The sequence below is a fragment of the Molossus molossus genome, unplaced genomic scaffold, assembly GCF_014108415.1.
Source record: "Molossus molossus isolate mMolMol1 unplaced genomic scaffold, mMolMol1.p scaffold_m16_p_17, whole genome shotgun sequence".
Classification (NCBI taxonomy): domain Eukaryota; kingdom Metazoa; phylum Chordata; class Mammalia; order Chiroptera; family Molossidae; genus Molossus; species Molossus molossus.
The window spans coordinates 58,041,399-58,056,425 of record NW_023425352.1 but is presented as its reverse complement, the minus strand read 5'-3'; the positions used below and the strand labels follow the sequence as shown (position 1 = coordinate 58,056,425).

At 44.5% G+C, this 15,027-nt stretch overlaps 1 protein-coding gene across 13 annotated transcripts in view; it reads left to right on the top strand.

Moving 5' to 3' along the window:
* The window catches only part of KCNMA1 (potassium calcium-activated channel subfamily M alpha 1), a 701,914-nt gene that overhangs the window by 350,730 nt on the left and 336,157 nt on the right, over nt 1–15,027 (top strand). For all 13 annotated transcript variants that reach the window (XM_036264760.1, XM_036264756.1, XM_036264758.1 and 10 more), the window contains exon 3: nt 9,065–9,126. In XM_036264760.1, the coding sequence (XP_036120653.1) occupies nt 9,065–9,126 (62 nt within the window). The remainder of the gene's footprint in view (nt 1–9,064; nt 9,127–15,027) is intronic.

The window sequence follows — 15,027 nt, the reverse complement described above, 5'->3', positions numbered from 1 at the left end:
AAACCTAATTAAATTAAAATCCAGTTGGCCAAACCCACATGCGTTTAAGCCAGACGATTTTTCCAAAAGCTCATTATCTGTAAACTTGGGAGCTCTACCAGCAGATGGAACTTTTTCCCCTAGATTTTTCGGTAATTAGACAGGAAAGACCTTTCAAACGTTAGGCTACAAATGGAAGATGCTATGCTGCTTGCCAGTGTACAGTTTTAATGCCCTTGGTAAAAATATACAGACATCAGCCTGCTGAGTTCTATGGTGCAATGACTTCAGGGTCACTCAGTCTCACCTCTCAGGAGGGACACAGGATTTACGGAAATTTTTCTGACTGAATGTTACAATTGCTTTCCCCTTTTTCAGTTTCTTATTTCAGTTATAATACTTTGAGGCCTTGGATGAATGCACTTAAGTCTTCTGTATTTTTAGGTTGTGCAAAATGAGATGAGCATGGTCAGTAAAACCCAGGATGTAAGACAGGTGACACTCCTGTGATAGGGAACACTGCCCTGGAGAAGTTCACACAGCCTGCACCCTAGAGTTATGTCAACATGGGCCATCAGAAGGGCCCGTGATTTATGCCACAGATTCTTCTGTGGGGAACATAGAAAAAACAAGACTTCAAACTCTCTCTACCTTTATTAGTCACATTCTCCTCTTCCCTCTCCAAAAAGCCATAATTGCACTTAATTTTATCTGTATTCCAGCAAATGTGTCATTTATAATAATCTTGTTCTTTGTAACTTATACTCAAAAAGAATCCTGTTGCCCTGTGCCATGCACCGACTGAAAGGTTGCCGTTTGATTCCCGGTCAGAGCACGTGCCCAGGTTGTAGGCTCCATCCCTGTTAGGGGGGGGTGCTGGAGGCAGCTGATTCATCTCTCTCTCTCTCCCTCTCTCTCTCTATCTCTGTCTCTTTCTGCCTTCCTTTCTTTCTAAAAATCAATAAAAAAATCTTTTAAAATAAAAGAATTCTTATTATTTTTCAGGGCTTCCTTTTTATCTATAGTAATTTTGAAATTACCTAATATGAAAATGGACAGAGATACATTGCTGGGAATGTAGTTGCTTAATAAATATCAATAGAGACCCAAATTTGTTATTGATTAGTGGAGTATTCTTTTATTATCTCTGTGTCCCTTACAGCCTGTGTGTACACTAAGTAGTAGTACATTTTGAACTATTGCACTTACGGAGGCACCAGATTTAAATGCCCACAACCCACAGGCATGTATCTAGGCTTCCTTACATAGTTTCACTCTTACCTTGAAGTCCCATGTATTTTATTTTAATGCTGTAATTCTAAACACTGACTACTGAAAGCACTCTTTCTTTTCTCTTTATTTCAGCATAAATACATCTATACTCATACTATTGTTTGGAGTCTTGGTTTCCAGTGAAGCCATTTACTGTGTAAACACTTGCATAAATCAGACGAAATGTGCCAGAATGTTAGGTTGGAAACATAGGGACCTTTGGATGTTTAAATGGCACTGTCAAAATGTTGGTTTTATATTTTACAAATCTTTGGTCATTTATGATAACAAAAATCTCGTTTTTTGGTAGCAAGATTATATCTGCTGTTGAGAACCATTAAGGGTATAGGGATGAGAAAAATATATTACTATACTTGCCAGATTGCAGAGAAAAACAATCCTTCCCTTTTTCCCTTAAGAAACCAATGAGAGTCAGAGTATGAGCTTTCAGGGTAGAACCTACAGAAATGTGGGCTCTTCTGAGAAACAGGCAAGAGGTGAGGGGCTGGGTCAGATCCACACTCGTTTTCCGGCAGCGACAGCAGAGCTGAGGCACAGTGGCCCCTGTTCTGTTTCTGTTGTGTGGGGTGACAAGCTGAGTGAGCAATTGATTGCCTGCTGGAAACACAAAGGAAATTGGCGTGTCCGTGGAGTTTCCACTTGTGACTTTGTGAGAGAAACCGCCTCTGACACAGCAGTGGCACATTATTGTCATCATACCGAATCGTAAGTGTGCACAATTGGTGCACAGCTGGCGTGACAGAGGGCTACCTTTATAAGCCAAATGCTTTTAGTTCTTTGATTATATGCAGTAACCTTTCAAGATCCTCACTGAATAGTCACTTGTTCCATTCCCACCATTTCCCTTGAGACATTAAGTGATGGGCTCAAGAGCATCTGCTTATGGGGCAGAGCTGAGTTCAAACCCAGGCAGGGCCTCCTGATGGAAGTCCTGTGCTCTTCCTGCCACATCAGTCCTGAGATGCACCTGCTGTCTGTCCTTCCCTGGAACAGCCAGGTGGACCTGGATTGTCAGGAACTCTTCTGTCCTCTCCCCTGGTTTCCCTCTCCATCCTTCTCTACTATGGGAGTTTGCAATGATGGTGGTGTCACTTCTCTGTCCCCTCCTTCGGTAGGCATCCTGGGAGCATCTCGTTGTATGTGTAGCATTTACTAAATTCACAAGGGACTCCTGAATCATCTAAGCTTCTGGATTCCATGCTTGTTGAAGGCAAAGATCAGGCCTGAGTTAGCTATTTTAGTTTTCTATTTCCCTCGCTCTCCCTCTAGGCCTGTGCAGAGGAGTTGAATACCGTTTCGTTGGAGCTATTAAATTCACCAGACCAAACATTATAATTTGGGTGTTGGAAAGATGTTGTCTCCCATAGACAAAATGTCCCCAGATTGTTTTGCCTTGGGAGTGCACATGTCTATTTTTTAATACAGTGAATTCTATCATATATAAATGATCCCTCAAGAAAAAGTCATGTGCCTTTGGGATCATGTATAGAAAATTGTCCACGTTCGGAGGGGTTGCTGCTGCCAGTCGCTGGCTAGGCCCCGATCAAACGTGCAGAATCATTAATTAGGGTCATTTGTTCTGCTGAGAGCTGAGCGGAATGTGTAAAACCTGCTCAGGAGAGAATTAATTCATCTTCCTCTCTGTACTTCGCAGAGTGCTCCTAATTCTCAAAGCCTGCAGGCCTCATGCATATGTTCTGATGGACTAATTGCTAAGGAGACATTTGTAAATTAATCTCTGACTGGAGCTAAGTGGTTTCCCCTAATGGCTTTAATTCAGTGACTCCCATTCTTGGTCACATGTCAGATTCACTGAAGGAGCTTGTTAAAAATAAGGGATGTCCAGCCCTGGCCGGTTTGGCTCAGCGGTTAGAGCGTCGGCCTGCGGTCCGGAGAGACCCGGGTTCGGTTCCCGCTAAGGGCGCGTACCTCGGTTGCAGTTTGTCCCCGGCCCTGGTTGGTCGTGCGGGTGGCGGCCACTCGATATGTCCCTTCACATCGATGTTTCTCTCTCTCTCTCCCTTCCTCTCTCTCCCTCCCACTCTATCTGTACAAAAAATGGAAAAAAAAAAATATCCTCAGGTGAGGATTAAAAAAAAAAAAAAAAAATAAGGGATGTCCAGCTTCCCCCTCCCCCCAGGCTCGAGATTTTCTGGTCTCGGCAGCTGAGGGCATCTCTGTTTTTCAGGGGAAGCTCTGAGGTGATCATACCTGGCGGTAGCCACCTCTGCGAGCCTCTGCTTCAGATTCATGTCTGAAGGCCCTTGTGGCCTTGTATGTTGACTGAAAGCATTTGGGCCCAAACTCAAAGGCTTGAAACCGGGTTCTAGAATGGGCAACATCTCTGAAGTCAGCATTTCTGATTCATTCTCTCTGTATTCTCATCACTGGACCTGCCTTTCCTCGAGAAGTTCCAGCGCCCCAGGGGTGGTATTTTGTGCCTGGCTGCACTATTTTCCACTATTGCGAACTTTTCAAGACCTTTGGAAGGTCTTAAGAGTCTGCTGGAACTTCCATCGTGAAGGTGGCTGTTAATATTTCTCTGTCTGCTGGAGTCAGGTGTTAGGGACAGAAGTTCTGCCAGTACACTCTGTGTGTGTGTGTGTGTTTGTTTGGTACTCTTCTGTGCAAACACACGTCATGTGTGATCTTGGAGTTTTGAAAGTAGATGACTCCCAAGCACCATTGTTATAATGACATGTGTCTAGTCACTTCTGTGTTTAGGATTCTGGCGCTCTGTAACCAACCACTCAGCGCTGAGCATCACCACACAGCATACGGGTATGTCCAGTAAACCTAGGAATATGGCAGTTAGCACCATGCAGGTAGCCAAGGTGATTTGGTGAAGCCTGACTATGAAAAGTCAGGAGGGCGGGACTGGCTGTAGTGGAGGTTGGCACAAAGGTACCCTGAGAGGGCAGGCTCACGTTATCCCCTTGGTCAGACTGTGTTCACAAGCTCTCGTTTGCACATAATGCTTTACAAAGCGCTTGGTCACTGTAAGGGGTGTTCTGTAACGCAGCTGCTGGACAGCAAGTGTCTTCTTGTCTCAGGTTCTGTGCTTCGCTTGGCTCATCTTATGTGGCTGGGGTTTCAGTGTCTCTTATCCCTGGGACGACAGAAGCACATGAAAGGACTCCCCAAGGCCATCCTACTTGCTGAGGAGACATGGGAAGAAGGGACACTTTGAGAGTGAGGAGGATATTGTGACAGGAGCCCCTGTTCCTACCCTTCCTAGCTCCTCTCCATTCAGGATTGTTCCACCAAATCAATGGCTTATGTACCCGTACTACATAGTTGCTCACTGACTGGATAATAGCATAGGATCCATCTATGGAAGGATTACTCCGCAAAGGAGTGTATTTCATGACTCCAAGTGTCTTTTTTCTTTTACTTTTCCTAGGGCTTTATGCATAGCAGAGGTCACATAAATACTTAGATGATTATTTGAGGGTTCTCTGTAACATAACTATTACCATTTAGGCTAGAATAGAATCATTTTGTGTAGTGAAACTGATTTTTAAAATATTTAGATTAGGGAACTCAGACAGTGGGGGTTTTCTCAGAGACAGAGATGAGGCAGGAGGACAGGTTCTTTGCTAGGGCCTGTAGAAGATAACTCTATTGGATTCCTGTTTTCAGGGCCCAAGTCAAAGGTTGATGTATTTTCTGTAGTACTTGGATACAGGCTGACAATGTGATCAAGCCTGACATGAGAAAGAGGCATTTAGCAAGTTGAAAAATTACATTCACGCTCTGGCTAGGTGGCTCAGTTGGTTGGAGCATCATCCCAAACACCAAAAGGTTCCATATTTGATTCCCATTAAGGGAACATACCTAGGTTGTGGGTTTGATCCCCAATCAGGGCATGTGTGGGAGGCAACCATTTGATCTCTCTCTCTCTCTCTCTCTTTCTAAAATCAATAAACATATGCTTGGGTAAGGATTAGGAAAAAAACTTAAAAAAAAAAATCACATGCACAGTTGTTTCAATATGGAGAAACGGATCCTCTGCTAATCAGTCATTTCATACCTGGAGGTAGATGGGTGGGTGGGGGGAGTTCAGGCACCCTGTACCTCCTTGAGAGAGTCTTCCAGCTGAACATTAGTTCAGATCTTCAGTTTCTGGAGATTTGGAGGTCATGTGCCTCCTGGATTTCTTCCCTTCCTTGACTTATTGGAGAGATGCTGATATTTGAGTTTGCATCTGAAAAGGCTAGCAGGATTCCTTCCCTGCTGTCACTGGCTGATTTGCTTAAATAAGCTGCACGTTATTTTTCATCACAGAGGCCGGTTGCAGGCAGCTGGGAGAAATTAGTGTCAGTTGCTTTGGCCACTCCGAGGCTGGGGAATCATTGCCATTGCAGGAAAGTGGAGATTTTTGAGCTCATTTCAGAATGCTGTAGATGACATTTGCAAAGACTTCTTTCCTTTTCTTTCCCCTTCCTCTTTTCTCCTCTTCTTCTCTCCCTTCCCCTTTCTTCTCCTTTCCTCTCCAGCTTTTAATGGAATAAGCCTGTGTCCCCGGCTTGACCAAAGCTCAGCATTCACACACGCACATGCACACACATGCAGCCAAATTGACAGAGATTAGTCTTGAATCAACTGTTCATGAATGAAGACCAGGCCCTTCCCCTCTGTTCAGGCCACACCCCTTCTCTTTGCAGCATTTTGAGAATGAGGTCAGGGCTAGGATCTCACTGCTTGTGTCAGAAATAGCAGCACAGAACAGAATTAATCTTAAACTATTTGTTTTGCTGCCTCATTCAGATATAGGAGGGAAACGCAGAGGACTGTTTATTTTTTTGATTGTTTTGTTTTTGTGCAGAACTTTTCAAGGAAGGAATGAATGAATGTGTGTGAGGGGAGAGTCTCAGGTGCGCTGTGGGGAGATTTGTACCTGGTCCATAGTAATTGCTGACAGATTGTAGAAGTTTCCTTGGATTCAACTAGGACATGTTTTAGTTTTTAAAGCAAAATGGAAAAATAAAATAGACCCCAGTAGTGTCTTCATACTTTCTTTCATAAGGAGAATTTATCAGGCGCTATGGAGCTACATACCCATTCTACAGCGTCCAGTTGTTATAACCGCCCATGTTTTAATGTGTAGCTTGCCATCCCTCCTCTGTAGCTCCATGGAGTTTTGCAGTATTTTAAATGAATATGCAGATTTTATTTTCTGTCAGCTATGGTGGTGCACATACAAGTACAGAAGCGTGTGAGGTAGTCTCTCTCTCAAGCGCATTGGGATTTATCTCTGTGCACAAGCCAATGCCAGAGAGATGTTAATCTCTCATAGGAGACTGACACTTCTTAGGAGTTAGCAGGTCTGAAAGGTATGTTGTCCCCTGGCATTGTATATGGTGGTGGTGTTGACTTTTTGTTCTTTTTTTTTATCCTCACCCGAGGACATTTTTCCATTTTTTGTTCAGATAGAGCGGGAGGGAGAGAGAGGAAGAGAGAGAGAGAGAAACATCGACGTGAAGGGACACATCGAGTGGCTGCCACCCTCACGACCAACCAGGGCCGGGGACAAACTGCAACCGAGGTACGAGCCCTTAGCGGGAACCGAACCCAGGTCTCTCTGTACCGCAGGCCAACGCTCCAACCGCTGAGCCAAACCGGCCAGGGTGACTTTTTGTTCTTAAGATTGATTATTGGCTCTTAGTGTCTGTTTTGTTTTTGAACATCCTTTTGGTTGGACCCCGACTCTCCTCTGCGAAAGATGAAATAAACCAATTAGAATGTTGAGTGAGCAGAGAGGTACCAGCATCAGCCCAATATGCTACATGTTCATTTGATGGACTTTGGAGTGACAGCTATCCTCTGAAGGGGATGCTGAGCTGTCTTTTCCATCAAAGGTGATTACTTTTGAGTGAAGAGTGTAAAGGAGAACAGGAATTGCCATGTAGCTGGCCTCATGTATTCCCTTATTTGGTTTTCTTCTACACCTAAACTGTTTCTAAAATACTTGAGAACCACCCCCCCTCACATGGATATTTGTACAAGCAGCACACCTGAGCTTTTCTCTCCCCCCACCACATTTTATTATGCGTTTATTGAAATAAGTCCAGCTTGAGATTGACATGACAAGATCACCTCTACCTCAAAGGACTGACCACCTCGCCCAGATGAACTGTTAGGTGCTGAGAAAACAGCTAGAGCGAGGTGTTCCTGGCTTCTGAAGATTAGTGGGAAAGAGAATGTATGTTTGGTTCTAGAAATAATATGACCTTTATGTATTTATTGTATTTTAAAATATATTTTGTTTTTTTTTGTTTGTTTGTTTTAGAGGGAGAGGAAGGGAGAGAGATAGAAACATCGATGAGAGAGAAACATCTGTTAGCTGCCTCCTGCATGCCCCCTACGGGGATCGAGCCTGCAACCTGGGCATGTGCCCTGTCCCGGAATAGAACCAGGACCTCTCAGTCCATGGTATGATGCAACACCAACCCGGCAATTTGACCTTTATTTTAAATCCTCACCTGAGGATTTAATAGAAATTATCCTTAGATAGAGTAGGAGGGGGAGAGAGGGAGAGAAAGGGATAGAGAAAGAAACATCAACATAAGAGGGACACATGTAATGGTTGCCTCCCACATGACCCCGACCAGGGCCGGAGATGAACTGCAACTGAGGTATTGCCTTTGGCTGGAATCAAACCCGTGACTCATTGGTCCGGGGACCGATGCTCTACCACTGAGCCAAACCTGCTAATGCTAACTTTTTTTTTTTTTTTTAATGTTTATTGACTTTATTAGGGTGACACTGGTTAACAGAATTATGTGGGTTTCAAGTGTACAGTTCCATAACACACACATTGTGTTGTTTGTTCACTACCCGAAGTCAAGTCTAACTTTCTGCTTTTCAGTTGGTCTTACTTGACTAGAAACAAGTGAATTAGTGCCTATCTAGGGCTGGGGTGGGAACAGTGGATTAACTGTTAATGAGCATGAGGGAGTTTATTGAGTCTACAGTGACAGAACTTGATAAAATTATTCAAAGCCATTGATTGAAGTCTACATTTAAAATGGGTGAATTTTACAGCATGTAAAATTACATCTTGTTAAAGCTGCTAAAAATTGATATTCCTGTATTTGAGTTCTCTTGGGGCCTAGCTTGCGTAGAATATGAAAAGTTGTATCACCCCTGATTTTTACCTGCTCTTTTCTTACTGAAGTGTCTTAATTTGGGTGTGGAAACGATTCGCCCTGAGCTAATAGGGCCAGATAAGAACCTGAGCCTTATATTCCATATATAAGTGAGATCATGTGGTATTTGTCTTTTTCTGCTTGGCTTCTTTATAATATAATGAACATAACAGTCTGAGGAATACAGTAGACCCAGACACATGGAAGTAGGGCACAGACTGACATCCCTCAGAAGAGGGGATGGGGGGTGGGGGGGTGGGAAGAGATAAACCACAGAACTTATATGCATGTATGCATGACCAATGGACATGGACAACTAAGCCGGGAACAGGGTGGGGGGGGGTAGGGTGGGGGGTGCCAATGGGGTAAAAAGGTAAAATTCATTAAAAAAAAAAAAAAAAAAGAACCTGAGCCTTAGGATACAAGAGTCTGCCCTGACCCCTGTTGGCTAGCAGCGAGGTTGCTGCCCACTGCCAGGTAAGGAGCCAACATCAGGAGCAAGGAGATAGATTTCCAGGCAGGCCCCGGAAAGCAGCGGGCGCCCTATTTCCGAGCTGTGTCTGCATGTGTCATAAAATTAAAAAATAAAATCCCAGTGTTGTTCTGCCCTTAAGTGATGGCATTTTTCTCTTGTTTTGCAGGTTGTCTTAGTCTTTGCTCTCAGCATTGGTGCACTTGTAATATACTTCATAGATTCGTCAAAGTGAGTATTCAAATACATTGTCTTGCTCCCTTTTTCTGACACAACCATGAGCCTTTACATCGATCAATGATTTACTTTAACACCAGCCTTTGCAAGAGCCTTCTGAGTGTGGGAGACTCCTCGCGCACGGCAGGGCTGTGTGTGCAGATTTTCTGGAGGGGAAAGCAAGCTGGCACACGGAAGGACTCTGCTGGCTGTGAGAGGGAGGGTGGGTACTGGAGCGCAAGCCTGTTAGCTGGGTATTATCTATTTTTAAATGGCTGTTTCCTGAGGAAGTGCTTGCACTGAAGAGGCAGGAGGGTCAGAGAGTGCCGATGCACACCTGCAGCCTCTGGCAAGGTCAGAGTGCCCAGCTGGCGAGGGTCAGAGCCATTCTTGCCGAGGTGCTAGGGCTCTTTTCTTACTGGGGTTTCCAATGTTTCCTCTTATTTGAAATCAGTTAGAAAGCATGATGCTGACTGTCCTTTATATCTGCCAACCAAATATCCAGCTGAAGCATTGCTTCCTGGTGCTTCTTGACTTGGGAAGGGAAGGAGATGGGACAGAGGAGTTCATGATGACTCCCAGAGGTGGAGGACCATGGCCATCTGAGAATTTCTAGAGTGGACACTCACGTAGACCCTCGGGGGCCGGCTGAGTGAACTGGTGCTTCAGGGTAAGCCTGGGGTGTGGTCTGTGTGATAGATGGTAAAGGCTTTGTAGGAGGCAGAAGAGGTCATTGAGCAGAGCTGCTAGGTGGTGGCCAGTTCTGCCCTCGTTCCAGCAGGCATTACCCCTGGATGCTTCATTTGTTCCAACTATTCTATCGCAATCTTGAAGCTGACAGCATCTGGGAAACTAGAGATGAGCTGGTCTGACCAGCCTTTCTGTGGTGACATGAACTTGACACTGGACAGTGGCCTTGAGTGCTTTGCCTGCGTTTTTCACTGTGAGAGTGTTTGTGACCCCTTGAACTCTGTCCCTGGTCTGGCTGGATACAAGAGTGTGACCCCAGGAGACCTGCTCGAGGTTCCTGTTGGCACAGACCCTGCTGTGTTTGAATTCTGAGCTTAGTGTTCTTTTTCTGTGGCTCAGAATGCTAATAATTTCATGCACGCATAAACTCTGAATTTCTCAGAGGCATCTGGTCACCAGCCAAAGGATTTTGTGCACTTGGATGCCAAGGCCAAAATGTCATGTTAGGGAAGATAAAGAAAATGCCAGCTCTAATCACTTATCTCTGGAAATCAACCAAGTGTGAGACTGTCAAGTCCTCAGCCAGTCCCCACACACAAGCTGGGCTGCCGTTGCCCATCTTAGGTTCTTTAAAAGTTCTCCAGAAGGTGAGATTCCACACAATCCTCCATCAGCTCTTCCTGGCCAAGAAAGCGAAGAAGCACCTTTTCCGTTTCAAAAACTCCAAGTTATCTCTCACGGAAGGTAAGCCCCTTCTAAATATCTACTCTTAATAATTTTGATCATATTTGAATGGAAGCAAAGGTCGTCTAAAGCCCCTGGTCTTACTTCTCCATTCTCTCCCTAGGCGTGAGGAGTGTCCTCACATGGCAGGGGGCGCGTCTCCTGCCAGCTTCCATGCCAGGGCTCAGGAAGTGGTTTGGGCCTATAGTCTGTGTGCCCCAGACAAAGCAAACCCTTCCATGGAGGTGAGTGTGGCCATCGGTCAGAAGGACAGATGTCTGGTGCCTCTTCCCTTTGCTCCCTTCTTGTTCCTCTGTATTTCTCAGTTAAAATAAAAGGCTCCTGTTGCACGGGTCTGCACTGTGTCCTTTTTGCAGCGCCTATTGTGGGACAGTCTTCTGCAACGAGACCCTGATGCGCTTCCACATGGCAAGACCCTCTTCCTTGGGTGCCTGGCATGACTGCCGTGCCTTTTGGATTTTGTTATGATTCTCTGATGCCTTGGGGAAGCTGGAAACGGGGTCCTCTCTGGTTCTGGCTCTTTTATGGCCTTGCAGAGAGTCTAGTCCAAGGATGGACCTTCCATTCTGTTCTCAGCTTTCCCAGCAAAAATGCCGAGATCCTAGAGCCAAGATTGCCCGCCTCTCCCTGGGGACCGTCCTAGCCTCATCCTAAACTCGGTCTTTCTTCTCTGTCACTAGACTGTGTGGTTTGGCAGAGAGAGACTATGTACATAAGAAGACCTTATGTTTATTTATATAGCCCTTTCCACTTCTTTGCATTACTTCTTTTGGTTCTGAAACCATACTCCAAGGTTCTTTCCAATGGGTGACCGGATCGGCATAGTCAATACCAAGGAGTCTGCCATCTTTCTGAGGGTAGCCGACAAGAATGCTTAGTTTTAGTAAGGGAGGAATTAAAGTAGAGTCTATAAAGTAACCTTCATGACATCTATAGATTCCCAGGAATAGAAGAAACGAATAAGAATCTTTAGGCAAACTATAATCAAGCAAAGTGAACAAGATAAAGTGAAGTTCTATCCACACATAAAATGCTAATGGAAAGCAGGTAAGAAAGAAGGCTGTAAATTCTTAAAAATTCATCTTTTTCATTAAAAACTGTCATCAGTTTTACCCACTGGTGGTTTTGCTGGCCATTTGGAAAAAAATGGGCATCTTGGAAAGAAAGCTTTAAATTTCTCTTGGAATTTTTACAAAAATCATCATCCTGAAAAATGTTTCCAGTATTCTTCAGATGAATGCTAGTTAGTATTTATACCCTTCAAATTAATAAATAACTTAAAAGACAATCTCTAGGCCTCCCCTTATGTGAATCTAATTGGAGAGACATTGTCCATGAAATAGCTTATTTTAGTAAATTTTTAAAAATGTGTTGTAATGGCGCTGGCCAGTTTGGCTCAGCGGTTGGAGCATCGGCCTGTGGACCAGAGAGTCCCCGGTTCAGTTTCTGCTAGGCTCTAGTGGCTAGGGGCACATATCAAAAAATATATATATATATATATATGAGATAATGATTTGGTAATTATTTTTTTAGAGAGAGAGGAAAGAGATAGATATAAACATCCATGTGAGAGGGAAATATCAGTTGGCTACCTCCTGCACACCCCCTACTGGGGATCAAGCCCACAACCTGGGCTTGTGCCCTGATTGGGAATCCAACCAGGATGCTCAATCCACTGAGCCACACTGGCTGGAGTTGGTAAATTTTAGCCATTTGGGTGGCCTCCCCCAAATGGTGGGGAATACTCTGGCCACCCAGGTTCAAGGTGTGAGGTCTGCAGGTTCAGTGTCAGGACAGACCAGTTCCGGGTGCGAGGACTGGTGGGCTGGGTGCGTATCCTGCTTCGGTGTGGCAGCTGGGGAGGAAGGCGCTACAGACCAGTGTCCTGGTTGATGAGCGCGTGATCTTTCTCACCTTTGCTGCTTGCTTTGCTGTCAAGAACCAACTTTTGTATCCTACATGTTGGCCTGGCTGTAGGTGTCCCGTTTAAGTCTTGCTGTTTGAAAGGAAACATGCAAGTCTTAGGAGCCCTCTCCTTGGGCTTGAAAGGGCAGGGAGTTAAGTGATCAATCTTTTAGGAGATTGATTTTTCAAAATTAACGTTCTCAACTATGTGAAATCTTTCTCCTACATTCTCAAATACGTTCCTAGACATTTTGCCTGCAAACGAAGCATTTCTGGGCCAGGGAACACTTTCTTTTTTTTTTTTTATCCTCACCTGAGAATATTTTTCCATTTTTTTGTACAGATAGAGTGGGAGGGAGAGAGAGAGAGAAACATCGACGTGAAGGGACACATCGAGTGGCTGCCACCCCCACAACCAACCAGGGCCGGGGACAAACTGCAACCGAAGGATGTGCCCTTAGCGGGAACCGAACTTGGGTCTCTCCGCACTGCAGGCCGACGCTCTAACCGCTGAGCCATACTGGCCAGGGCCAGGGAACACTTTCGATACAGCAAGGCTTCACGTAGACTGAGGGCTGCCGCTTCCTTCACTTTTAAAGGACAGAAACAAAAGATGATGGACTATAAAATATTACAGTCTACCACCTCAAAAAACGTTTATAGAGTTCAGAGCTTGGTGGTTCTAGTAGTGATTGCAGTTCTATTTTGAAAAGAACGCCACAACTTACGTGGTTTTTCTTCGTCATGTTTATATTAAGAGGAAAGCTAATAAACTCCATTTTAATTAAAAGAAAAAAGAAGCAGCAGGCAAGTTATTTCCAAATACATTCTCAACTCTGCATCTTTTCTTTTCTGTCGTCAGGCCCCGGTGATCCCTGAGCAGTTCTTTTTCACGCAAGGCTTTGAGAAGCCCTTCCATGAGCCTTAATTTTCTGGTGTTCACCACACAAGAACCACTTGGGCAGCTTCAAGTGATTACTATCAGCTGAGATGGATTGTCCAGACAACTCCTAGAGTTGAAAGGCAGAGAGAATTATATTAAACTGTGTTAAAATTATGCTTCATCATCCCAGCAGTAGCCTCTCTAGAGTCACCCAAGCTGTCCTACCAAGTCTTTGGATAGAAATCCATGTAGTTGCTTAGTGGACACAGAAATGCATTTAGCCCACCACACACAGTAACCCATCCCCCAGATACCCTTCAGCGAGCCACATAAGTTGTTGTCCAAAAGAAAAGAACTCCATTTCTTTTTCATTCTTTTTTAAAGTTGCCGTGCCCAATTTAAGGCACACCCTACTCTGGCTTCTAACTGATGTCTCAATGCTTACTCCAACCCTTTCTTCCCACACACTGATTTTCTAGAAGCAAAGATTTTAAAGGAATGCACAACTGACTTGAAAGTGCCCCTAGGTGCCCTGTGGGTGATGATGTCACTGTGGCTAGTTCTGTCCCTGTTTCTTCCTTCTGATATAGGAACAGGGATACTTCCCTAGTAGATAAGGGGAAAAAAAGCCCCAAGATGTCAGACTGAGGGCAGGATTCATGGGTTGTGTAATGCAGCAGTTCCTGCTGCTTCTAGAATTGCAAGAGAAAGTTGGGAAAGAGAGGCGCAGGGCCCTGGATATTTGCACTTCTTCCAGGGGCATCCTGGAAAAGATGACTCACTTGTGTCAAGATATTTATTTTTTTGATGCATGTTTAAACTCTGCTACCTTTTATGCTATAGTTATGTGGATTATGAATATTTAATACTGTGTGTACTGAAAATGAAGGTCAAGTCCTGCTTCCTGGTGGCTTCAGTGCAGCCCTGTCTCTGAAAGGCAGGCTGCCTGCTGCTAGCAGAGTGAAGCTGAAGATACACATGGTTAAAAGTTTCCTTAATGACTCTATTTGCTCCAAGGTGGCTGGGCCACAGTGGGGGCGCCTGCTGCGTGCCAGTCCTTCTCTTGGCCCTGGTGTCGGAGGCAGTGTTTTGGGATGTGGACATCAGGAAGGGGGAGGAACAGCACCACTGGATTGGGAGAGCAGTATAATTTAAGGGCTGGATTCCAGGGTAACAGCGGGGTTACGGTGTAGAAATGGCCTTGCCCTAGTCTTTAAAATTTAAGTTTGTATTCAATAATTTATTTATTTTGTATCCATTTATTCATTTGAAACATCTTCAGTGTGATAATGCCAAATATTTTCCACATGATAAAATTGCTATGGTTAGTTATGGGCAAGAAAAACTGTTTTTAAGATTACAATGGAACATTGACCAGGCTGTTTTCATAGTCTGTGAAAATCAAACTGGCATCATTGGTGTAATGGGGATACCCAGAGCTTGAACAAAAATGGCCAGTGACCCAACTGTTTCACCTGCCCCAGTCCTCACATGAGGCAGGGATTGAGGGGAACTAACTTGACTCATCACGTGCTTTGTGTGAAGTATGGTGCTAAGCACTTTAAGATGAGTAATTCATGCAGTGCCATCGAGTCTAATAACAGCTTGATAGAGTAGGTATTACAGCATTCCCACCTTATTTATTATTATTTTTAAAGTATGTTTTTTATTGATTTTTTTAGAGAGAGGAAAGG